Source organism: Eleutherodactylus coqui, chromosome 3, assembly GCF_035609145.1.
Source record: "Eleutherodactylus coqui strain aEleCoq1 chromosome 3, aEleCoq1.hap1, whole genome shotgun sequence".
NCBI lineage: Eukaryota > Metazoa > Chordata > Amphibia > Anura > Eleutherodactylidae > Eleutherodactylus > Eleutherodactylus coqui.
Window position 1 is genome coordinate 136,932,214 of NC_089839.1, and position 24,401 is coordinate 136,956,614.

At 45.3% G+C, this 24,401-nt stretch overlaps 1 protein-coding gene across 5 annotated transcripts in view; it reads right to left on the bottom strand.

Moving 5' to 3' along the window:
* Positions 1-15,509: 15,509 nt before the first annotated feature.
* Positions 15,510-24,401, bottom strand: part of UNC93A (unc-93 homolog A) — a 114,347-nt gene continuing 105,455 nt past the window's right edge. For all 5 annotated transcript variants that reach the window (XM_066596132.1, XM_066596135.1, XM_066596133.1 and 2 more), the window contains 2 exons: positions 20,680-20,811; positions 15,510-16,453 (listed from right to left, as the gene is read on the bottom strand). In XM_066596132.1, the coding sequence (XP_066452229.1) occupies positions 16,194-16,453; positions 20,680-20,811 (392 nt within the window). In that variant the 3' untranslated portion in view covers positions 15,510-16,193. The remainder of the gene's footprint in view (positions 16,454-20,679; positions 20,812-24,401) is intronic.

Here is a 24,401-nt window from a genome sequence, read left to right on the forward strand (position 1 = left end):
TTGAAATCAATTAAAACAATAATATGGAGTTTGAATAGTTAAAAAAAAACATAGTTAATGCACTAATATGCTCCGTAGTGGCAAGCGTATTAGTGCATTCGCCCATGTGTTTTTAAAGCTTACCCTTCGTCTCTTTGCCTGTTTTTCTAATGAGTTCTCTTCTCTTTGAAGACACTGTAGCATATAGAGTATTGTACCATTAGTGCTCCCTGCTAGAGTTGTTCTTTAACCAAATGTGATACACTTCCCAATGTAAAGGATGCTGACTGGTTTGCAATATTTTACAGCATGAAAGCTTAAACATATGAACGTGTTTTTCTTCCGTTATGTGGCAGTTTCAGACAGTTGTATGCATAACTATGCTTGTCACTACGGAGCTACACCTGGTTAGTTTTAACTCACTTTTGAGTGGAAGGATGACCTCCAAACTCCTTTTTTCTCCCTGCTGGTGAAGCCTGGGAGCGGAAAGGACCTCGCTACCCTGAAGGCTTGATGAATTACTGTATACTCTGCTGCCCTCCTGGCACACGTCTTCCTCCTCCTCCTCAGACTCACTGCAGACTCTCCTACGACTCTCTCCTAACTCCTCCTTCACTTCCTCTCTCTTCCCGCACTTTAGCTGCTCCACTCCACCTCAGCATACTGTCTTTATGGAGTGTTTCCTGCCCTGGGCCCTCCCACCAATCAGTGGAGGCATGACATATAGCCAATAGGCAACCAGCTATTGCCAGCCCTAAGCTTGTAGCTTAGTAATAAGGGGGAAACAAGGTTTCTTCAATGTACGGCATGTTACCATGCAGCGCGGCGCGGGGTCCCGCGGTCAGAGCGCGCGGCTCCGGCTTCGGCGTCTTGGAGCTGTGACGTCAGGGCTCTCCCGGCGACGTGGGGCGGCCGGTGTGCGGCGGTGTGGGCGGGTCCGCCCGTAGGGCGCCGCCCGCACCCCTTACTCTCTCTTGTATTGTGAGTGGGGGAGTTGGCTCCTCCCACTCTCTGCCCATGGCCAGAGTTTTGCAGTTATAAGGCTGGCAGTGACTGGAGCTCACTGCCAGTTATTGGTTCTGTCAGCTCCTTGTTAGTGCTGTCTGCAGTTCCCTCCAGTCAGTCTGCTAGTCTGCTCGTCAGCTTCCTTTCCCTAGCTCTGTCTAGTGCTCAGCATTTTCCTGTTTGGTAATTCCATCTGCCTTCCTTGTCAGCACTCTGTCCCCCGGTAGTTAGTTCCAGCTAGGTAGTCGCCAGGTCCCTAGCCAGAGTAGGGACCGCCACCCAGTTGTCCACCTGGGGTTAGCCAGGACGAGGCAAGTAGGCAGGGACAGTGGGGTGCGGTAAGTTCAGGGCACCCCATCTGGCGCTCGGGGGTCAGAGTGCCATAATACGGCACCTTCTATGCTTCAGGGAAGCACATAGACAGGTGTGACAGGACAAATGCAAGTGTGACTATTCTGGAGGACCCTCTGGGCCACTACACTGCATTCAAAGATCCCCAACATTCTTATTTTTTTGTCAATGGTGCTGTGTGAGAGGTTTTTTGTGGGATGAGTTGTACTTTTTAATAGTACCATTTGTTAATCTTCTGTTTTTGGTAAGACAAGATTGGCAAACTTTTCTGTTTTTATGATTTTATTGTTTTCTTTTTCCCATGGTGTGCACCATGTGGGTTAAATAATGTGCCAATTTTTTTTGCCTTGGTCAGGCCTCGGTCAAACGAGCGGGCAATGTTCATATGCCCATCGCATGAAACATTGCCTGTTCACTAGAGCTGCTGCACTTGGAGAAGCACAGCTGCTCCAGGAGGAGAGAGAAGAAGCCCCACAGGGCTTTGGGATTTCCCCAAAGCATGGAGAATGAGCGGAGCCATGGGGGGTTTCCCCATAGCATGGAGAGGCGGAGCGGGGTGAAGAGTTAAAGGGGTTGTCCCGCGCCGAAACGTTTTTTTTTTTTTTTTTTTAACACCCCCCCCCCCCCGTTCGGCGCGAGACAACCCCGATGCAGGGGTTAAAAAAACAAACCGCTCAGCGCTTACCTGAATCCCGGCGGTCCGGCGTCTTCATACTTACCTGCTGAAGATGGCCGCCGGGGTCTGCTCCCTCCATGGACCGCAGCTCTTCTGTGCGGTCCATTGCCGATTCCAGCCTCCTGATTGGCTGGAATCGGCACGTGACGGGGCGGAGCTACACGGAGCCGGCATTCTGCACGAGCGGCTCCATTGAAGAGAGCAGAAGACCCGGACTGCGCAAGCGCGGCTAATTTGGCCATCGGAGGGCAAAAATTAGTCGGCTCCATGGGAACGAGGACGCTAGCAACGGAGCAGGTAAGTATAAAACTTTTTATAACTTCTGTATGGCTCATAATTAATGCACAATGTACATTACAAAGTGCATTAATATGGCCATACAGAAGTGTATAGACCCACTTGCTGCCGCGGGACAACCCCTTTAATCCCCTATTGCTCCGCTCTCTATCTCTTACTATGGGGAAATCCCCCATAGGTCCGCTCACTCTCCCTTCTCTGGGAAGATACCCCATAGCTCTGCTAAATCTTCCTGCTATGGGGAAATCCCGAGGAATATCCCCATAGCGGAGAGTGAGAGAGTGTGCCTTGAAAGAGTGGGCGGGGCTATTGGCATTCTCACAGAGAATCTCTATAGCAAATCATAGGGGCTAGGGCCTAGAGGGTGATCCGACTGTGGGGGTATATATATATATATTGCCTTATGTTTTTTTTATGCTTTATACCTATATGCAAGTTCTATTCAATTCCAAATGAAAAAAACTTATATGTCGCCTTACATCAGATATTCCAAGAGGCCTTGCCAGGCGAAGACAAAAACGTATCTTGAACAAAATGTATCTTAAACACAGCAAAGAAGAACCAGACATGAAGGCCGCATGTACTTGGCCGTTTTCCCAGAAGTGCCGTATCAAGATGTTCAAATGTACATAATTTTCACTGTCTTAGGCCAGAAATCCGGACTTCCCATACATGGAGAATGCATGCTTGGCCGTTTTCTTAGAATTGAGTGGGTGATTCTTTGCACTGGAGTTAATTAAATACGTGATTTTCTGTACAAGCCAGAGGCGCCTCACTGTCTAGGGCCGGAAATCCGGACTTCCCATATATGGTTATAAGCCCATCACCCCTTGTTGGTGATGGGACAAAAGGGTATAAGAGCTCATGTAATCTGTAATAAAACACAGCCGAGAGCCATGTCCCGTGTGAGAAACTATACCAGACCTCCCTGTGTGGTGTTTTCTTCTTATCGCCGGCAGCGGGCAAGTGGGGTGGGCCCGATTGGTGCTGTACTTAGAATATTTTATTACCCTGATACGACTAGCCCCACCCCCTCCTCCCACGCTCTCGGGGGAAGCCCTCGGGGAAGCTGTGTAACCTTGGGCCCCTCTCTCTCTCCCCGCAATAGGGAAATCTCTTGTGAAGAGAGGTGGAGGAGTCCCCTACTGCCCTCTGCTGCTGGGGAATTGCTCAGCAGGGGGGCAGGAGGAATACCCTACTGCTTACAGTGGGACATTAAAAAGGTGCTACTGGCCACAAGATCTGGCCACATCCGCATGCGGAATTTGCTATCTTTGAGCAAAATTCTTGTAAGGATTCTAAGGCAGAAAATCATTTATGCTTCAAGAAATGATATGTCAGTTCTTGACAAGGAAATGCTCGTTTTGCATCAGGATTCCGGCTACAGATTTTGCCCATTGACAGAGCAAAATCTGTGTGTGGATCCACGATAAATATCACAGCAAGGTGTGGCCTGACCAGCAGTGGGAACGGACGCCATTTTAGGAGTTTAAGCGTGAGGGCAACTCCCCAGGGATTTCCTACTTTCCTGAGAGACCCCTAAGATCTGAGGTCACTACTACTGATACCACCAGACCGGGAGCTACAGATTGAGACCTTCTGTGGGTCTTTCCTTGGAAGTTAAGGAGTGCAGCCTACCTTCTCAGATGCATCCCCGGGCTGGAGTTCGGGGAAAAGCCGGTCAGAAGTGAGCGTGGCGGTCCGGCCGCTGTCGGATCCCATGACTGTTTACAGCAAGCTCTGGCTGGGAGAAAGAAAGAAGGAGATGCAGCTGCTAGAGGGTGAAGGCCAGGTGGTGAGGAGACAATGCCGGAGGGGAGGTGACAGGGTCTCAGGCCTGCCTGCAGTCATCAGGAGGATGGAGGCTGCCGAGAATAGTACGACAGGAGCTGAGGAAGCGGGAAGCTTCATCTGGACTGGGGGCCTCCAGTGTGAGTGCTCACTCCCAATATATATAAATGGGCAGCAGCACACTCCAAATAACCCACAAAGAGGGGGAGCCACACAAAAGTTGGTGCAAGACTTCAGTGCTGGGTCCAGACTTACTGACCCAAAAGGATATATTTACCAATTAGTATGCTGTGGTTAAGTCAGCACTCCAAGATCTTTCCTGGATAGATAAAAAAAACTTTTATTCCTCCATGTAAAAGCTGCGACGCTTCGACCTCGTACACTTGACAAAGACCTTCTAAAGTTCGAAAACCGCCCTAAAGAGCTGTTACAGGGTTTGACAGAGCAGACAGATCTGTGGCTTTCGCCACTGAAACTCCAACCAGGCATGGCCGTGTGTGACAATGGGCGTAACCTGGGGGTGGCTCTGCAGCTTGGCAGACTAACACATGTGCCTGGCCCACGTGTTCAATCTGGTGGTTCAGCGCTTTCTTAAAAACTACCCCAGTTTGTCTGAGCTGCTCAGCAAGGTGCATTGCATGTGCGCACATTTCAGAAAGTCCACCACAGATGCTGCCACCCTCAGGACACTTCAACATTGCTTCCAGCTGCCAGTACACTGACTGTTGTGCGACGTGCCCATGCACTGGAATTCAACTTTGCACATGTTGGCCAGGGTTTATGAGCAGCGTAGAGCCATTGTTGAATACCAGCTGTAACATGCCCATCAGAGTGGTAGTCAGCCTCCGCACTTCTTCACAGAGGAGTGGGCATGGATGTCTGACATCTGTCAGGTGTTAGGAAACTTTGAGGAGTCAACACAAATGGTGAGCGGCAATGCCGCCATTATCAGCGTAACCATCCCGCTGCTTTGCATGCGGAGGTCGATGCTAAGCATTAAGGCCGATGCTTTGCAGATAGAACAGGAGATGGGGGATGAAAATATGTCGCTTGATATCCAGACCACCCTCAGGTCTGTTTCTCAGCGCGTATTAGAGGGGGGAGGAGGAGGAGGAGGAGGGGGAAGAGACTGCTGCCCACACTGCAGAGGGTACCCATGCTACTTCCTTCACATCTGTTCAGCGTGTATGGGCTAAAGAGGAGGAAGAGACTGAGAGTCATCCTCCTAGTGAGGACAGTGATGTGTTGCGTACTGGGACTTTGGCACACATGGCTGACTTCATGTTAAGCTGCCTTTTCTGTGACCCTTGTGTGAGACGCATTATGGCCAACATGGATTACTGGGGGTTCACCCTTCTCGACTGATGGTATAAGGAGAACCTTTCCACTCTCATTCTTGAAGAGGAAAGGAGTACGAGAGTGATGCAATACCACAGGGCCCTGGTGGAAAAGCTGATACTAAACTTCCCATCTGACAACGCTAGTGGTAGAGGACGTAGTCCAGTGGGCCAACTAGCAAGGAAGATGGGGGGGAACAGGCAGCATGTCCAGCGCAGGCAGGGGACCACTCTCCAAGGCCTTTGCCAGTTTTATGGAACCCCAGCCAGACTGTGTCACCACTCCCCAGTCTAGGCTGAGTAGGACGGAACAGTGTAAAAAGATGGTGAGGGAGTACAAAGCCGACTATACCAGCATCCTCCGTGATCCCTCTGCTCCATACAACTATTGGGTGTCAAAGCTGGACACATGGCACGAACTTGTGCTGTATGCCTTGGAGGTGCTGGCCTGTCCTGCCGCTAGCGTCGTCTCAGAGAGGGTGTTTAGTGCTGCTGGGGGGATTATCACAGATAACTGACAGCGCCAACAGGCTTACACTTATTAAGATGAACAAATCCTGGATTTCCCCAGACATCTCTTCTCCACTGGTGGAAAGCAGCGTAACATAAAGTATCTTTCAGCTGGAACTGAAGAGCCATGCACCCTCTATCAACCCTAAAAAGGGTAGAAGTAGCTTGGTCTATCCTTCTCTGATCTTCCTCCTCCTGAGAAGGAAATATATATATGCTTGTAGGTAGAAAAGAAAACACTGGAATATATACATTTACACAGATATAGTTATGTGCCTTTCTTTTTATATGTATACTAACTTTATTCTCATATGTACTAACTCTATGAAAAACTTAATACTTCGCCTTATATCAGATATGCCAAGAGGCCTTGCAAGGCGAAGACAAAATGTACAGCAAAGAAGAACCAGACACAAGGCCGCGTGTACTTGGCCGTTTCCCCAGAAGCGCCATATCTAGATGAAGACCGTTCAACTATGCATCTGAACTTTCACTGTCTCAGGTCGGAAATCCGGACTTCCCATATATGGTTATGCTGTGAATTTTAGCCAATGAGCCCATCACCCATTTCTAGTGATGAGACCAAAGGGTATAAGATCTCATGTAATCTGTAATAAAGGCGCAGCGCAGTCATGTCCCCGTGTGAGGAACTATACCAGACCTCCGTGTGTGTGGTGTCTCTTCTTTACCGCCGGCAACGGGGCAAGTGGGGTGGGCCTGATTGGTGCTGTACTTAGAAATTTTCCCTGACACTCATCTTAAACCAGCATGTCTGCACACTGAACAGCCAATTCTTCAGAGGGCCAAAAGGCTCTGTAAAAACTATTTTTTTCTGAGGGCTGCCTTCAAGCTCTGTCAAAACAATTTTTTCTGAGGGCTACCTTCAGGTTCTCACCCATAATTTTGAAGAGGTTAACCACTAGAGTTCAGCAAACATGCTGGTTCCAGCTTCATACGCCCACAGAGTCAACAAATGTCTCCCAGCGCAGTGTCCAGCTATCTGACACCGAGATAGAATGAATTGTCCTGGTTGGGCCACTCAAATTTCTTCATAGTACATGCTGTCTTTCCCTGGGGCACTGGTTAAAAAGCCCCTTGGTGAGAGGCAGGGGCTGGGACAGGCGGTAGCTTGCCTGTCGGTGGACCGCCACCTGGATCCCATTATGCAAGTACGAGCTCTATGTTTAAAAAATATTTCAGGGGTTTACCTGCATACTGGGTAAACAAATCTTTCAGGGGCACACCTATACTCTTGGTAAACAAATCCTTTTAGGGGTTCGCCTATACTCTTGGTACACAAATCTTTCAGGGTTTCACTTGCAGTCTTGGTAAACAAATCTTTCAGAGGGTTCAACTACACTCTTAATAAACAAATCTTTCAAGGGTTCACCTATACTCTTGATAAACAAATCTTTCAAGGGTTCACCTGCACTCTGGGTAAAAATTTTTTTGTTTTAGAATGGGTTGTTGAATTGTGGAGATCTGTAGAAGTACTGGCATCTGAGTCCTCTTTATACCCATGTGTGTGGCTCATGAAATTTTGTGACGGAGGTGACATGGGATTGGAATTATGATCATAAATTAATTTATCAGCAATTCCCAAGAGAGGCGGCAGACGGGAGGCTACGGTGCAGTGACTGAGTGTGTCCCAGCTCCGTCTCAGCACTTTGAGAAAACGTGTCAAAGACTACAGCTCTTTCCAATTAGCCCTGACAAGATGTTCATCATGACGTTTTGCAAGGGCTTATTTTACCACCATCGGCGCTATTAGGGGAATCAGGCCTGCTCCTTGCGCCTTCCTGGAACCGGCACTTGGCCTGGACCACCCAGGATTTTCCTCATACCGGTTCTCTGACACTCTCTTTGCCCTGCCTCACGGCCAGGGATGTTCCATCGAAATCGGCCTCCGCCACCATGTTTTTGGGCGTCCCCTGGAGCACAGAGGTTTGGCCCTACTACGTGGCTCTGCCCCAAAGGAACGCGGCAGAGGGGCGGCTGCGGCGGGTTGACTCGAGTGTGCGCATCCCCACTCCTTCTCAGTGCTTTGAGAAAATAGGTCAAAGACCGCCAGCTCTCGCCCAGTACTCCCGGACAAAGGCGTGTTGACCCAAAACCCCAGGACGAGAGAAGAGGGCTGCTCCTCTCTCGTGTGCCGTTCTACGGGGCAGCATCGGTCCATCGGATGTCAGGAGCCAGAAGGACCAGCCTACAGTGTCGCCAAGCTCCCGTCAGCAAAGTAGGTGAAAGGGTGTGCCTTACCCCGTCTGGAATGGGGAGAGCTGGACGCTGCGCTGGGAAAAATTTCAGTACGCTGTGGACGCAGGCTTGTGCCTGCGTCCTGGGGGGGATTGGACAGCAATGCCAGCATGTAACATAGGAGGTGGTTGGCCTTCGTTCCACCTAGTGTGGTGCTTAGCTAAGATGTGCCAGTGCGTGTGCCTTGCTGATTATGGTCTTGCCCAACTAAATTGTTAGGGGGGTGACCACCAGGCTCTTGCCCACAATTTGGCTTAATAATGCGACCTGTGGGCCTCAGATGCATCCATGCATGCTGCCCCTGCTGTTCCATATCCATTTCTGTGGTGTTTCCATCACTTTCTGATGTTTTCAGGTGAATCACACACCCTCGCCTATGCAGAGCATGGGTCACCTAGAAAAATGCTTGAGTCTCCCATTGACTTCAAGGGGGTTCATTACTCGAAACAAGCTCTCGAGCATTACAAAAATTTTGGTTTGAGTAACGAGCACCCGAGTATTTTGGTGCTCACTCATCTCTAATCAGCACCCTTTGACTTGCATTCAGATTCTGAAGGAATTATGACTAAGGCCAAAAGCAAAATACCAAAGACCCTATCTAGAGGTACCAGATATGCTTGCATCTCAATCTCAAACAGACCCTCCTTCCTGGATTGGCCTCCCAGAGCCCATCGGAACCTGAGGTTGTAAATGGGACTTGAGGTTGTAGATTACTACTGACCATTCTGCTTTGCTAGAGCAGATGAAGAAGATCTTTAAAACCGAACTGTCCGCTGCTGTGAGAGAATTCTCTGACCAAATCCAAAATCTGGGTCAGAGGACGGACGAGTTTAAAAAAAAAAGGCAGATGACATTATAGATACTATGGAGGCAGACCGTAGCCATGTGGCAGATCTGGAAGCTAAAATTGAACTGCTAAATATGAGGACCTGGAGAATACTTCTCAACGCTCCAATATCTAGATACGAGGGCTCCCGGAGTCCCTTACGGCCTTGAAAGAAACTACAATTAACCTATTTTCAGCAATACTGCCGCAAATTGACCAGACCTCTCTGAGGATTGATCAGTTGCTGATGGCAGCCAGGAATCTCACACCATTGCCGGGAATGTCATATTCGGTTCAGCTGTATGTTGATATAGCTCCTTTGACACTAGCGAAGCCGAGAAACTTCAGGCCGATTTGAGCTCAATCAATATTAGATATAAGTGGGGTTTCCTGATTGCACTCCTCTTTCAACACCATGGGCAGTCATATTCAGTCAGATCCATGGAGGAAGCAAACAGAGCTTTGGAGAGAACACAGATTCGGGTGGAGAGACCCCAGGAAGTTGAACATTCACACCCTCATCCTAGACAAACTTGGATCCCGCCACGTTCCCTGCGAATTAGGTCTGAACCCTCTACCCAAGACTCTGGAGCTGGTTAGTCCAGTTCATCATAGAGGACAATGATATACAGCTCTTCTCTTGATCGGGAGTAGTGGTTTGGGGAAAAGTAGGCAGGCGGGATGGTGGTCTTCAAAGGTTATAGCCATTCTACTGATGTTCAATTTGATCGGAGTGGTGGTGTGGTGCGTCCTGTAGATTAGTCTGTGGGAACCCACTGCCATGCCGTTTATGAGTGTTTGACTACGTTAATTAATGTGACACTAAGTGCTAGTCCAACTGTGGATTGATAGCTGCTGGGTAGTTCAATGATGGTCAGCTCCCTGATAGGAAAGTCCAATTTCATACTTGTTCACAAAGGTCTCAGGACCGTGTTTATCGTAGTTTTTGTTCCCTCGTGCAATATCTCCGTGCAATAGGTGGAGAGGAGTTGCATCATTCTTCCGTTTGTATGCTATTTTCTTTTTACTAACGTTACAGGTTGCCAGCTTACAGGTCAGGTTAGAGGACAACTACAGGGAAAGCTGGAGGTCTTGGGAGGAGACGCTAAAGCACGCCTAGTATAGGCCATCTTATGGTATCTTTAATATCTCCCATAATGTAAGGGGGTTTAATTCCCCAAGTAAAAGAATAAAGGCTTTCCTGACATATGCAAAACACAAGCCAGATGTAATCTGTGTCCAGGAGACCCATTTTTCTCACAACTCTGCCCCCAGATATTTTAATCAACACTATTTTAGACACTTTATGGCTACGGCCCCTAAAAAACAGAGGTGTTTCGACATAGTTGCATAATTCATTCCCCCTTCAAGTTGAACTGATAGAAAGTGATCAAGAAGGGAGATTTTTATAATTTTGGGCAAATTACATGACCAACCCTTGGCCATAATTAATATGTATGCCCCCTCAGAGAATCCCTGGCCCATTATGAGAGCAGTTACTAAGAAGCTTTTGCTTTACCACAATATAAGTTATAATTTTCCCTTTAGCTCAACTCTAGATAGATCAGGTAATAACCTAGAAAGATTCTCAGTAACACAGTGGTGGAAGTGGGAGATTAAATTGTCTCAGCTGAGGCTAGCAGATAGCTTGCGGGAGATTCATGGTAACGAGAGCAGTTACACTTCTCAGCGGTGAGTCGACACTCGATTATATTTTGGTATCCACATCCCTCCTACCCCACCTAACAACCACCAGACATTACCCATGTGTCTGGTCAGATAATGACTTTATACTGTCTGAGATTAACTGCGATATAGCTCCGGGAAATATATATTTAGATGGCGTTTGAATGAGGCTCTTTTTCAGGACCCTATCATTTCTGATCAAATTCCAATCAGATCTCTGAGTTTTTTGGTCTGAACACTAGCTCAGAGATGCGGCCTCAATGGGTTTGGTTGTCCCATAAGGCATATATTCGAGGACAACCTTTACGGTTGTCCTCCGAGAGGAAAAAAGAGAAATCGCAAGATTTCCTGACTCTGGAAAGGAGGCTGTTTTTGTTGGAAAATTATAATCAACGCATTTCCTCACGGGCAACAACCAAAGACATCAGAGATAATAAGTTGCAGCTTAACACCCTTTTGTCAGAAAAGGTGTAATGGGCACTCCATTGGACTAGATTCAAATATTACAAATGTGCAAACAAACCAGATTTTCATTAGCAGCAAAATTGCTAGTTACACAAAGGCTGAACTTGGTATTTAAGCTATATACACCCCCAAACACCACTACCATGAACTTCGATAAGATTTATAACACGTTTGCTAACTTTTACGCATCTTTATACAAGGAACATAGGGTGTTGGGGAGAGTATGGGGCGCGAATTCATGGAGTCCCTCCCGATACCCACCATTTCCCAAGAACAAAGGGAGTTTCTGATGCCATTGATAAATGGAAACTGGGGAATGCCCCGGGCCTGGACCGCCTTACAGCCATTTATTCCAAAAATACAAGGACATATTAATCAAACCCCTGCAGAGCATGCTTCAGATCTTGATGAGTGGAGATGTCCCGCCACAAGAATTCCAAAATTTTAACTTAACGGTGATCCCCAAAGCCAATAAGCACCCTCTTTCTCCTAAGGAGTATAGACTCCTCTCTCTCTTGAATATAAACTATAAAATATTCACGCCTATTCTGGTGACCCACCCAAACCAGTTTCTTCCTAAATTGTCCATAAAGACCAGATGGGGTTCATCCCCCATAGACAAGCCCTGGATAATATTAGAAAAGTTTTAAATATTATTGATCAGGCACAAAAGAGTAACACTCCCCTGACTCTCTTAGCCTTAGATATTGAGAAGGCATTTGACTCCCTGTCATGGGATTACTTATTCTTTGTATTACAGCAAATGGTGTTTGGAAGGGCATTCACACAGGCCCTTAGGTCCCTTTACTCCTCTCTTTCCACTCTTTTAAAACCCCCTACTAATAAAGAAACTCCCATTTCAATTAGACGGGGTACACGTCAGGGGTGTCCCCTCTCACCAGCACTTTGCGCTTTAGCGATGGAACTTTTGGCTTCTGCAATTCGTCAGAATCCCAATATAAAAGGAGTTAGCCTGGGGAAGTGGAATACAAACTAAGCTTATTTGCAGATGATCTTTTGTTCACATTCACCCATCCGCTGACATCTTTGCCAAATTTGATGAGATTGCTTGATAACTGGACAGTTCTCATGGGATTAAAAGTAAACTCTGATAAAAGCAATATTGTCTACGTTAATATATCACCCTCTGCAACAAAATTTGTGGAATTGAATTTCAGCTTTCAACACCAGGCCCACTATAGCCATTATTTGGGCGTTATAAAGAGTGGACAAGGAAGTGGTCAAGTTAAGTGGAATTATCCTCCCTTCATATGGAAGCTCTCTTCAGAGTCACTTAAGTGGGAAGACCCAATGTTGTCTTGGGTAGGAAGGATTCATGCTGTCCAAATGAATCTGCTTCCTTGTATATTATATCTCTTTCAAATCTTGCCTATTTCAGTTCCCAAGGGGGTATAAAATAATTTTCAGAAACTTATTTTAAAATTTTTTTGGCCCAATAAATGCCCTAGAATTAAAAATAGCATAATGTATTACCATAAAAGACAAGGGGGTCTTTTTGTCCCGAATTTAATGAAGTATTACACAACTGCTAGAACTACCCAACGGATTGAGACTCTGGGGGGAGATGGAGCCCCGCTGTGGGTGGATCTAAAGGCATTGAGAATAGCCCTACACACACCTCCAGACCGGATATGGTCAAATGGACCTATGGTAGCTAACCTGTATAGCATTAACCCGCTTATTTATTATTCACTGCATATTTTGAGGAACATTTGCTTTAAATATAATCTTTCTACTAACCCATCTAGGTTGTTACCTCTGATACCAAATGTGAGATTCCCACCAAGCTTGGACATAGTTCATTTCCAGTGGTGGAAAATTAATGAAGTAACTAGCCTCCACCATTTTGTAGAGCGTTCCCACCTGCTAACAGAGCAAATCAAATTGAAAAACTCCTCCTGCTGCCACCTGGACATGCTTCTACAAGAACCAGGGACGACTTTACTACAAACTCACCTGGACTACAGGTGCCAAGTGGGTTAAACCCCCCCTTTATGTTAGGAATCCCGCTTGGCACCAGGTAAGCTAACCATCTGCTATTCATTTAGGATCCGCTTGGTGCTTTCCCATTTATGTCTCTATACACCTGCTAACAGTGGCCCAATTCCAGGCCAAATTTCATCCTCCCCTATCTGAGAATTATCGGGTCAATCAAGTCTTCCAATTTCTATATTCACTACAGCTACCACAAGTTCTTCCAGACATGACTATGTTTGAAAGACTGTGTTTGCGAGATCACATGACAAAAGGCACTCTGTCTTTAATTTATAGTATCCTGAATAATCCAACAGAGGAAAGCAGATTCCCTGTTATGACAAAATAGGAGACGGATTTAGACATTAACATGTCAGTGGAAAGATGGTGCAATTTCTGTGAAACAGTCTCTAAGGGTAGTTATCAGGGTACCTTAATGGAAACATCCTTAACCACTTGGTACCAGTCAGATTGAACAAATTGTACCCAACATCTTCAGCCCTATGTTTTAGGGAATGTACGGAGGTGAGAACTCAGCTACACCTTTGGTGGACCTGTCCTGAGGTGGCTAGGCTCTGGTTTTAGGTGCATAGGCTACTGCATAGATTATTTATAGGCCCATTTCAAAAATTTCCTTCAGTGTTTCTCATAAGAGAACGTCAGCCACAGGGTAAATATCAAGTACATAAATTGATTCAGATTATCTGTATGGCGACCAGAGTTCATATTGTAGCCAGATGGAAAAAGCCACATCTTTCTTTTCAAGACATGATGAATAGAATTTCGCAGATTGCGTTATACGAAAGGCTACATACTATAGGGTTAGACATGTTAGAAAGATATGGGCAGATGTGGAGACCCTGGATACAGCTAGTATTCTGGGATTCCGGCACACCCTCCTGTCGACTTAGAGTGACCTGGTGTACCGGTTCTAGTATAAACTTGTTGAATAGATTTGACCATTTTATAATATATAAAAAAAAAAATTTAAAGAAATGACAATCTTAGTATGGTTCAGTTAAATTTTATTGTTGTTAGTTATAATATCAAGTATAGCATATATTTCAATCTCATGGTAAAAAAAGGAGAAAAAAAAAGATTACTAGAGGGAAAGTATACTTGAATTATATGTATAATTGTGAATGCCATAATGAATGCAAGTTTTACTATCAAGCCCCCTGGGGATTATTGCTGCATAAATTATATATGTTTCAGAATATGATACTTTAAGGGCTCACACTCACTTGCGATAGTGTTTTTGCAATGATGCGAGGCTGTGTTTTTTTGTATGACATTAAAATGCATTGAGTCTAATGTAGCTGTGCTCATTTGCAATGTTTTCACATCTGCGAGGTTGCGTTTTTTCTCTCTCGCGTGCTATGGTTCTATTTCTTTGCGATGTGCTATTTTCTTCTCGCCCATGTAAGTCAATGGAGTGCTGTAATATCGCATCGCAAAACGCATAACGCGTGCGAGAATGCGATGCAATGGTGCGTTTTCTGCGTGGAATGGTGACTAATGGGAAGTTTGGACAAAAGCAAGACCATAAAAAAACGCAAGAGAGGCATTAAATACTCCTACCATGCGATGCATGTTTTCAGAGAACAAAAATGCATCACATTTGCACAAAAAAAACACAAGTTCCCACCTGCGATATCGCTGTGATTTTTTTTTTTTGCAAAAACGCTATCGCACGTGAGTGTGAGCCCTAATAAAAATATTTTAAAACTAAAAGTCACAGCATTTTACAACAATTTTTAGAGGGATAAATTGCCAGGAAAAATTCTGTGGTGATTTCGCTGTATGAACATACTCTAAGGCTGCCTTCACTTAGGCGAGATAATTGCCGAAGATTTTTGCGTTGCGAGACACACAAATCTCGCACAAATATGAATCTAATTCTTTTGAACAGGCGAGCGACGTTTCCCTGCATGGCACCGCCATGCAATGCAGGAAACAAATCATGGCATGTTCTATCATTCTGCGTGCTCTTGCATCGCAGCGCCCATTGCTTTCAAAGGGGCCAGCGACAGCATCGCACCACGTGCTAGGTGCAGGTAGTGCGATGCAAGGTCTCACCATTGAAAACCATGAGAGAAACTCTGTGATCACTACATTACCAAAGTGATGCGAGGCTGTTTTGACATAAAAATGTCTTACTTCCGTGGGGAATTCACATGGTGATGAGCGCAATATGGGGCTGTGATACATGGCCCAATATCGCGCTTGTCTGTGTGAAGATAGCCTAAGGGTGCCTTCACATATGGTGTAAAAGCTGCAGAACCACAGCAGATTTTTCAGCAAAAATTCTCTAACATTTCCAGTACAAGATTTTCAGAAATCTCGTCCACACAGCGAAAAATTTCAGCACAGAATTTACAATGTATTTAAAAAACACTGCGGATTCTAAATCCTACAGTATTTACTTGCAGATATTGGAGCAAATTTCAACTTATTTCACACAAGGGTTAAAACCTGCTGCAAATCAGTACCATTTAGCTGTGTATTAGACTGGGTTTTTACTCCTCAGATCGTAGCGTTTATTGGCCAGGAAAACAGCGGCCAATCAACGCTCGTGTGAAAGAGCCCTCAAAAGGTACAAACACTTCCAACCAGCAAATGCAGGTAATTTTGCAAATAGAAAATATCACAAGTACAGATGAGCGAGCACGCTCGGATAAGTCAGTTACTCGAGCGAGCCTCGCTCTTATCGAGTAACTGCATTCTTGTCTGAGCGTGCTCGGGGGGAGGCGGGGTGTAGCGGGGGGAAGAGAGAGATCTCTCGCTCTCTCTCCCCCGCTACTCTCCGTTATTTCCCGCTGCCCCCTGCTGCCCCCCTGAGCACGCACGGACAAGAATGCAGTTACACGAGAAGAGCGAGGCTCGCTCGAGTAACTGACTTATCCGAGCGTGCTCGTTCATCTCTAATCACAGGTATTATCAATTAAACTCTCATTAACATATCCAATCACTCATGTGGACCCTCCAAAGTCCCATTTAAATGCCATAACCCCAAATGCTACATTTCCATCTGTTTATTCTGGGAATCATCTAATTTTTGTTTACCCCTTTGGCGAGATGATTTTTTATTTTCACCATACTCTACACATGCATAAAGTGTCATCCCAACTACTAACACAGCAAGCAAAATGTATAATTTAACTGACACACATAAAAATGTGCTGTATCCATATGCTATCACAAATCCCATAGACTCCCATAAACGATAATTGGCAAAAGCAGCTTCTTTATGGTCATCGAATAACATTCCGTAAAGAGCTGGAAAATAAAAAGTAAGTATAATGAGATTACCAGTTCAGTAGATTAAGTGAAATAAACCATACAAAGTAATGTAGGATTACAATCAGAAAGCCCTCCTAGTTTTTAATAGCTAAAAGTTTTTTTTATGGCAGTGACCGTTACAGTTTAATGCCATCCATTGGTCTCTAGTCCTAGTAGAAATATGTATTGTGACCTCTGTGTTTTATAGGAGCCCCTAGTATTTTTTATTAATCGTTAATAAAGATTTCATTTTAATCATTAGGAATACTCTAATTTGGACCAATACACACATAGAATCATAGAATGGTAGAGTTGGAAGGGACCTCCAGGGTCATCGAGTCCAACCCCCTGCTCAATGCAGGATCACTAAATCATCCCAGACAGATGTCTGTCCAGCCTCTGAAGACCTCTATTGAAGGAGAACTCCCCACCTCCCGTGGCAACCTGTTCCACTCATTGATCACCCTCACTGACTGATATCTAATCTATGTCTCCTCTTATTCAGTTTCATCCCATTGCTTCTAGTCTTTCCTTGTACAAATGAGAATAGGGCTGATCCCTCTGCACTGTGACAGCCCTTCAGATATTTGTAGACAGCTATTAAGTCTCCTCTCAGCCTTCTTGTTTGCAAACTAAACATTCTCAGATCCATTAACCGTTCCTCACAGGACAAGATTTGCAGAACGCTCACCATTTCTTTTTCTGCCTAGTGTGATGCCCTGGCTATCTCTAGGGTCCCTTATTGCAAAATCGTGAAGTTAGTCTAAGGCCCCAGTTTTGCCCTGGTTTCATGTGTGTCATAAAATGCCTCTGAAAAATTACTTCACAAGTAGCGCCCTAGAAATAGTGCTCCCTGATAAAAAGTGTCATATACATAGTGCTCCCCAATACTACTGTCATATACATAGTACTCCCCAATAGTGTTATAGATATAGTGCTCCCCAAAAAATACTGTCATATACATAGTGCTCTCTGATAACTAGTGTCATATATATGGTGTTCCACAATAAATAGTGCCATATATATAGTGCTCTCCAAAAAAAGTTTCATACGCATAGCGCTCCCCAATAAATAGTGTCATATACATAGTGCTCCTCATGTGCACGTATTTACTGTATTTTTGCCATACATCTGCCCTGTGTATTTGCATGTGCTAAAAAAACATGCAAGCATGCTCCCATTAATTTCAAGAAGCAATTAAATTCTGTATTTTTTTGCGTGGCAGAAATGCACATGCAAAAACGCACAAATGAGCGAACCCATTGAAAACAATGGTCTCTATTCACTACGTATTGGGCGCGCATGTGTAATACCCAGCGCAAATGCATTTGTGTGAATAAGCCCTAAAAAAAGTGAACTACAGCAGGATTCCATGGGCAATAATAATTAAGCCTTTAATGGCTCAAGTCAGACAAGCGAAATTTAAACGCATGTATTGGCGCATTTTCGATTCGCATCTATTAGAACCAATGCTTTCCAATGAAAGCGGTCAAATGTGCTTTTTTCATATGCGAATAAAATTTGCACTTGCAATAGATAGGACATATGAGTGCAAATGCACCTGGTCACACGATTTTGTTTACAAGCAATGTGCAATTTTTTCCCACGCCTATAATGCGTGAAAAATTCGCTCATTTGACTGAGCCCTAAGGACAGAACTTTTTTATTCTTCCATCGACATGGCCATGTAAGGGCTTGTTTTGTCTGTGGTGAAGTGTTTAGCAGTTTTACTGGTACCATGTTGGGGTGTATATAACTTTTATTAATTTTTTTCGGAGGACAGGTTGTAAAAAACTAATTAATTCTGCCATTTTTTTTTACAGCGCTCCCTAGAAATAGGGTGCAGTATAAATAACTTTTTTCTGTAGGTCGGTATGATTACAATACCAAAATTATATACATTAGGTTTTTTAGCTTTTTTACAGTAAAAAAAAACCTTTTAAAATAAATATTTTTTGCACTCATGCATTCAAAGACCCAGGACTTTTTTATTTTTCCATTGACAGAACTGTTTGAGGACTTGTTTCTTGCATGATGCAGTTTTCACTGGTACCATTTTGGGGTACATATAATGTATTGTATAACTTCACTTTTGGGGGATCTAGGAGAAATAATGCACCAATTTTGCAATTTTTTTACAGTGCTCATTATGCAGTATAAGGCCGCCTGCAGACGAGCGGAAATCCCGCCGCGGGATTTCCCGCGGGATTTCCGCCGCTGAAAGTCTGCATAGGAGTGCATTACAATACGCACTCCTATGCAGACGGCCGCGGTTTGGCCGCGCGAAATCTCGCGCGGCAAACAAACCGCGGCATGTTCTAATTTTCTGCGGGGCACGCACTCACCTGGCCGCCGGCTCCGGTCTGCGCATGCGCCGGCTGCGTGGCATCCGGCACATCAAAGAGCCGGGGCCGCCAGGCGCGGGTGAGTACGCGCTCGTCCCTGCAGGCTCTGGGGTCGGATCGCGCGGCGAGATTTCTCGCTGCCGGATCCGACCCGCTCGTCTGCAGGCGGCCTGTATGACATGATAACTTTTTTCTGCAGATTGGTATGATTTCATCGATGCAAAAATGATGCAATGATTTTTTTAGGTTTTTCTGTTTCAATTTTTTTTTTGCATTGTAGCATTCAAACCCCACAACTTTTTAAATTTTTCATAGATGGAGCTCTGTGTGGGCTTGTTTTTAAGCGTGATGAGTTGAAGATTTTATTGGTGCAATTTTGAGGTGCCTATAAAAGTTTTATGATCACTTTTATTGCATTTTTAGGGAGGCAAAATGAACCCAAAAAGACATTTGGTTCTGTTCTTTTGCCTTTTTTAAAAAAAATAAGGTTGGACTGAATTTAACGATCAGCTAGCAGTGCACAAAAAGTGCATGATGGGCACACATTTAGACGCACCGATAACCGCTAAAATGATCGCCTTTTAGCAATTATTTTAGCAATCATCGACTCGTGTAAATGGGCCTTAAGTGTTCTTACAAGAGTGTATGCAGAGTGACCCCTACCCCCTTTACTCCTCCGGAGTGCTCCCAATCCAGGACCAATGACATATAGAAAACTTGGACTATAGGGCCATATTCATCCTGTGTATCCTCCCTACCTCTGAGCTATAGCCTGTAATTACTGCAAGTGAATTGTACCTGTAATTACCTGTTACTCAAGTTTATTTCAAGTAAAAGTTATAGCGGGCCCTAACCGTTCCTAGGGACCGGAGGTACTATACACAAGCCTCTGTGTTCACTTCTCTGCCGCATAGAATACCGGTGTGTGAGAATGGTGGCGTCACGAGTGATATCAACTACAACCCCCCCTCATCCCTTTTATTGGCACTCCCTGCCAAAGGAGTGTCGAAGCTTGGCTTGCAATCTACATTGGCCTTGGTTGCGTGTCATCCCTCCGGGACCAAGCATGGTAAGTGCCACCGTGACGAGACAGTACTTATCCCTCCCAGCTCTTCATGTTAGTCAAGTACCCAGGATCACCCCTCTGGGTTGTTGCAAATGTTCACACCAATCCCTACTATTGCAGCCGGAGGCAGACTGTCAATAACAGGCAGCTTCTGCAACACAAGCCATGACTGTAGTTACAAGCGCCAGGCACTACACAGGAGTCGAAGAAAAGACTTCTGTTGCTTCTGCTGCGACCACTGTGTAATTGTGGTGTTGTCAGCTGATCGGTCGGGGTCCCTGAGCGACAGACCCCAGCCGATCAATTATTGATGACCTATCCTGAGGATAGGTCATCCTCAGTAGTATTCTCCTTGGAAAACCCCTTTAATCATCACCCAAAGTAAAGGTGAAGATGATCACCTAACATGCACAAACGCTTGTTTGTCACGTAATCGCATCTTTTATGTGGCTCCAAAAATCATCTATTGTTGGCAGCACATCGCTCAGTGACATGCAATGCATTGCATCTTCATTTGCAGTGTAGCTGATTGCTCCATGTAAACGCAGCTGAATGGGCACTGATTGACTAGCAAAAACATCGCTCAGCGTTCTTTCCTGGCAGACAATCTACTAATCCTTTATCATGGTTTCCTAATCTGAAGCAGTGATACGGCTGGAGAGTATGTGTACAGAATGAGGATGAATACTGAAAGACCAGCAAAAGCAGAAAAAGATTTTGCATGGAATCATCATATATACAGATTGGACCATTATGATTTTTTTTTTAACAGGAATTAAATATAACATAAACCCTGATGCTTTCATACTTACAATTCGTTTGAGTCTGCCAGATAGCATCCGCCATTCCCCATAGAGCAGGAAATATGAAGAACCTAGCAATGTCATTTGGATGAGGCTCCCAAAGTAGAAATGCAATTATTACTGCGATATTCGTGGCTGCAGCTAGTCAAGAAATACAAACAAAATTAATGGATACTGTACAGACTAATTTCTAAGTCTGCTTTCACACGGCCGAGAAAAATCACACAAGATTTCTGCGTTGCAAGACGGAGAAATCTTGCACAAATATGAACCCCATTCTTTTGAATGGAGTCATGTACATGAGTGATATTTTTCTCACACTGCGATGGCACACTGGTACTGAACATGTGAAAGTTCATTTTTTTGCAACTTTTTCACACTGATTTTGTATGGTGAGATTGGCAAAATTAGCTATTTTTTTGTATATTTTTTTTTAAGATGTGCACTGTGTAGGTTAAACAATATACAAACTTTTTTCTCTGGGTCATTATAAATGCAGCGATATCACGTGGGATTTTTTTAAATTTATTTTTTACATAGTAATGGAGAAAAGGTGGGGTTGTGACAGTTTTTTAACTGTTTATTTTTGTCCTCCTAGAGGACTTGTATATTACCTTGTTTTATCAGTATTCTACCGTGTTTCCCCAAAAATAAGACAGTGTCTTATATTAATTTTTGTTCAAAAAGGTTTAACTTTTTTACATGTATAGCTGCCTGGACACTATTTAAATTGACTTTTTAAATTAACTATTAGAAGGGCTTAATTTTGGAGTAGGGCTTATATTTCAAGCATCCTCAAAAAGTCTGAAAAATCATTTTGCATCCTCAAAAATTCTGGAAAATCATGCTAGGCCTTATTTTCAGGGTATGTCTTATTTTCAGGGAAACAGGGTAATACACTACTATACTACAGCATAGCAATATATTATAAAGCCTATGAAGGGTGTTCATCTGATTTTTAATCCTCAGGACACTTTGGGTAGGAAACTAACTGCTGTGCTGTGTCTTAAACTGTCTGTAAGTCAGGAGGGGTATCATCTCTCCTTAAGGAGACACCTAGATGTGTGAGGAGACATTAGGCCATCCATGCTCCTCTAGGAAATATATGCAAATACGGAGGATGCAACAATACCTCTGCAGTGCCACCTATTGGATGGCAGCCTTCCTGCAAATCATTGTCTGACCCTTTGTACATGTCTTTAGAACAATAATTGGGAATTGAAAACCAAGCCAGAATCCATACACATCAGTGTGCAGTAGAATTCTAGCTTGGCTAGTGAAAAGCCTATAATGTAGGTTGAGAGGTATATCATCTTTAAGGAGAGCACCTAGAAGGTGAGTGAGGAGACTTATAAGGCCATTCATGCTCCCCTGGGTAATATGTAAATAAAACAGATAGAGCAATACCTCTGCAGCGCCACCTATTGGATGGCAGCCTTCATGCAAATCAATGTCCTACCCTTTATATAGGTCTTTAGAGGGAGAGAGATCTCCCCTCCGCTCCTCCCGGCTCTTCCCCGCCACTCGCCGCCCCCCCCCCCCCCGTCGGCCCCCGAATCTTTAGAGACGAGTGGGGAGATACTCGGCTAAGGCACTACTCGCTCGAGTAATGTGCCTTAGCTAGAGATGAGCGAACGTACTCGTCCGAGCTTGATGCTCGTTCGAGTATTAGGGTGTTCAAGATGCTCGTTACTCGAGACGAGCACCACGCGATGTTCGAGTTACTTTCATTTTCATCTCTGAGACATTAGCGCGCTTTTTTGACCAATAGAAAGACAGGGAAGGCATTACAACTTCCTCCTGTGATGTTCCAGCCCTATACCACCCCACTGCAGTGAGTGGCTGGGGAGATCAGGTGACACCCGAGTATATAAATCGGCCCCTCCCGCGGCTCGCCACAGATGCATGCTGACAGAGATCAGGGACAGTGCTGCTGATGCTGCTGCTGCTATAGGGAGAGCGTTAGGAGTTATTTTAGGCTTGAAGAACCCCAACGGTCCTACTTAGGGCCACATCTGACCGTGTGCAGTACTGCTGAGGCTGCTGTGAGCAGTGTTGCACAATTATTTTTTTTTTGTATATCGGGCGTGCAGAGCATTGCGATCTCAGTCTGCAGTCATTGTACAGAGTATAGGGCCAGTACTGGTGAGGCAGGGACAGTGGGAAAGGTGAAAGAGAAATACTGTCTATATAGGCAGTGGTCTTTTTCAAACAAATTTGGGAAAAATACTATCTTTGGGCTGCCTGTGACCGTCTTGAGTGTACTGCGTCTCTGCTGGGGGTAGTAGTCCTAATTATTACGCAGCTAAGTGTTACAGCAGGCTTGCGCAAAATTATTTCCTGGCTCTGCGTTGCCCGTTACATCACCGCTGTCATCCCGTCTAGAGGGAAACAGTCTGCAGTAATTTTACATAGTATAGGGCCAGTACTGGTGAGGCAGGGACAGTGGGCAAGGTGAAACAGATATACTGTCTATATAGGCAGTGGTCTTTTTCAAACAAATTTGGGAAAAATACTATCTTTGGGCTGCCTGTGACCGTCTTGAGTGTACTGCGTCTCTGCTGGGGGTAGTTGTCCTAATTAATACGCAGCTAAGTGTTACAGCAGGCTTGCGCAAAATTGTTTCCTGGCTCTGCGTTGCCCGTTACATCATCGCCGTCATCCTGTCCAGAGGGAAACAGTATACATATATACGCTGCCTACAGTATCTGTCTACTGTCTCAGCTCAGCCTTTAAAAAAATAGAAGCGAAATACTTAAGGCCTACTAGTGGCCTTTGGACACTTGACTGCTTCCGCGCTGGGAATTCCACTAGCTCAGTCATACGCACCTGCGTCTCACTACAGGCTTGCACAAAATTCTTTCCTGGCTCTGCTGTGCGTTCCGTAAGCGAAGTCAGCCTCCAACCACAGGCCAATAAGCAGCACATTTAAGTACAGCGTTCTGTTTCTGCACTACTGGTAATACACCATGCTGAGGGGCAGGGGTAGGCCTAGAGGACGAGGACGTGGGCGAGGACGCGGAGGCCCAAGTCAGGGTGTGGGCACAGGCCGAGCTCCTGATCCAGGTGTATCGCAGCCGACTGCTGCAGGATTAGGAGAGAGGCACGTTTCTGGCGTCCCCAGATTAATCTCACAATTAATGGGTCCACGCGGTAGACCTTTATTAGAAAATGAGCAGTGTGAGCAGGTCCTGTCGTGGATGGCAGAAAGTGCATCCAGCAATCTATCGACCACCCAGAGTTCTGCGCCGTCCACTGCTGCAACTCTGAATCCTCTGGCTGCTGCTCCTCCTTTCTCCCAGCCTCCTCACTCCATTACAATGACACATTCTGAGGAGCAGGCCGACTCCCAGGAACTGTTCTCGGGCCCCTGCCCAGAATGGGCAGCAATGGTTCCTCTCCCACCAGAGGAGTTTGTCGTGACCGATGCCCAACCTTTGGAAAGTTCCCGGGGTCCGGGGTATGAGGCTGAGGACTTCCGGCAACTGTCTCAAGAGCTTTCAGTGGGTGAGGAGTACGACGACGATGAGACACAGTTGTCTATCACTAAGGTAGTAGTAATTGGAGTAAGTCCGAGGGAGGAGCGCACAGAGGATTCGGAGGAAGAGCAGCAGGACGATGAGGTGACTGACCCCACCTGGTTGGCTAAGCCTACTGAAGACAGGTCTACAGAGGGGGAGGCAAGCGCAGCAGCAGGGCAGGTTGGAAGAGGCAGTGCGGTGGCCAGGGGT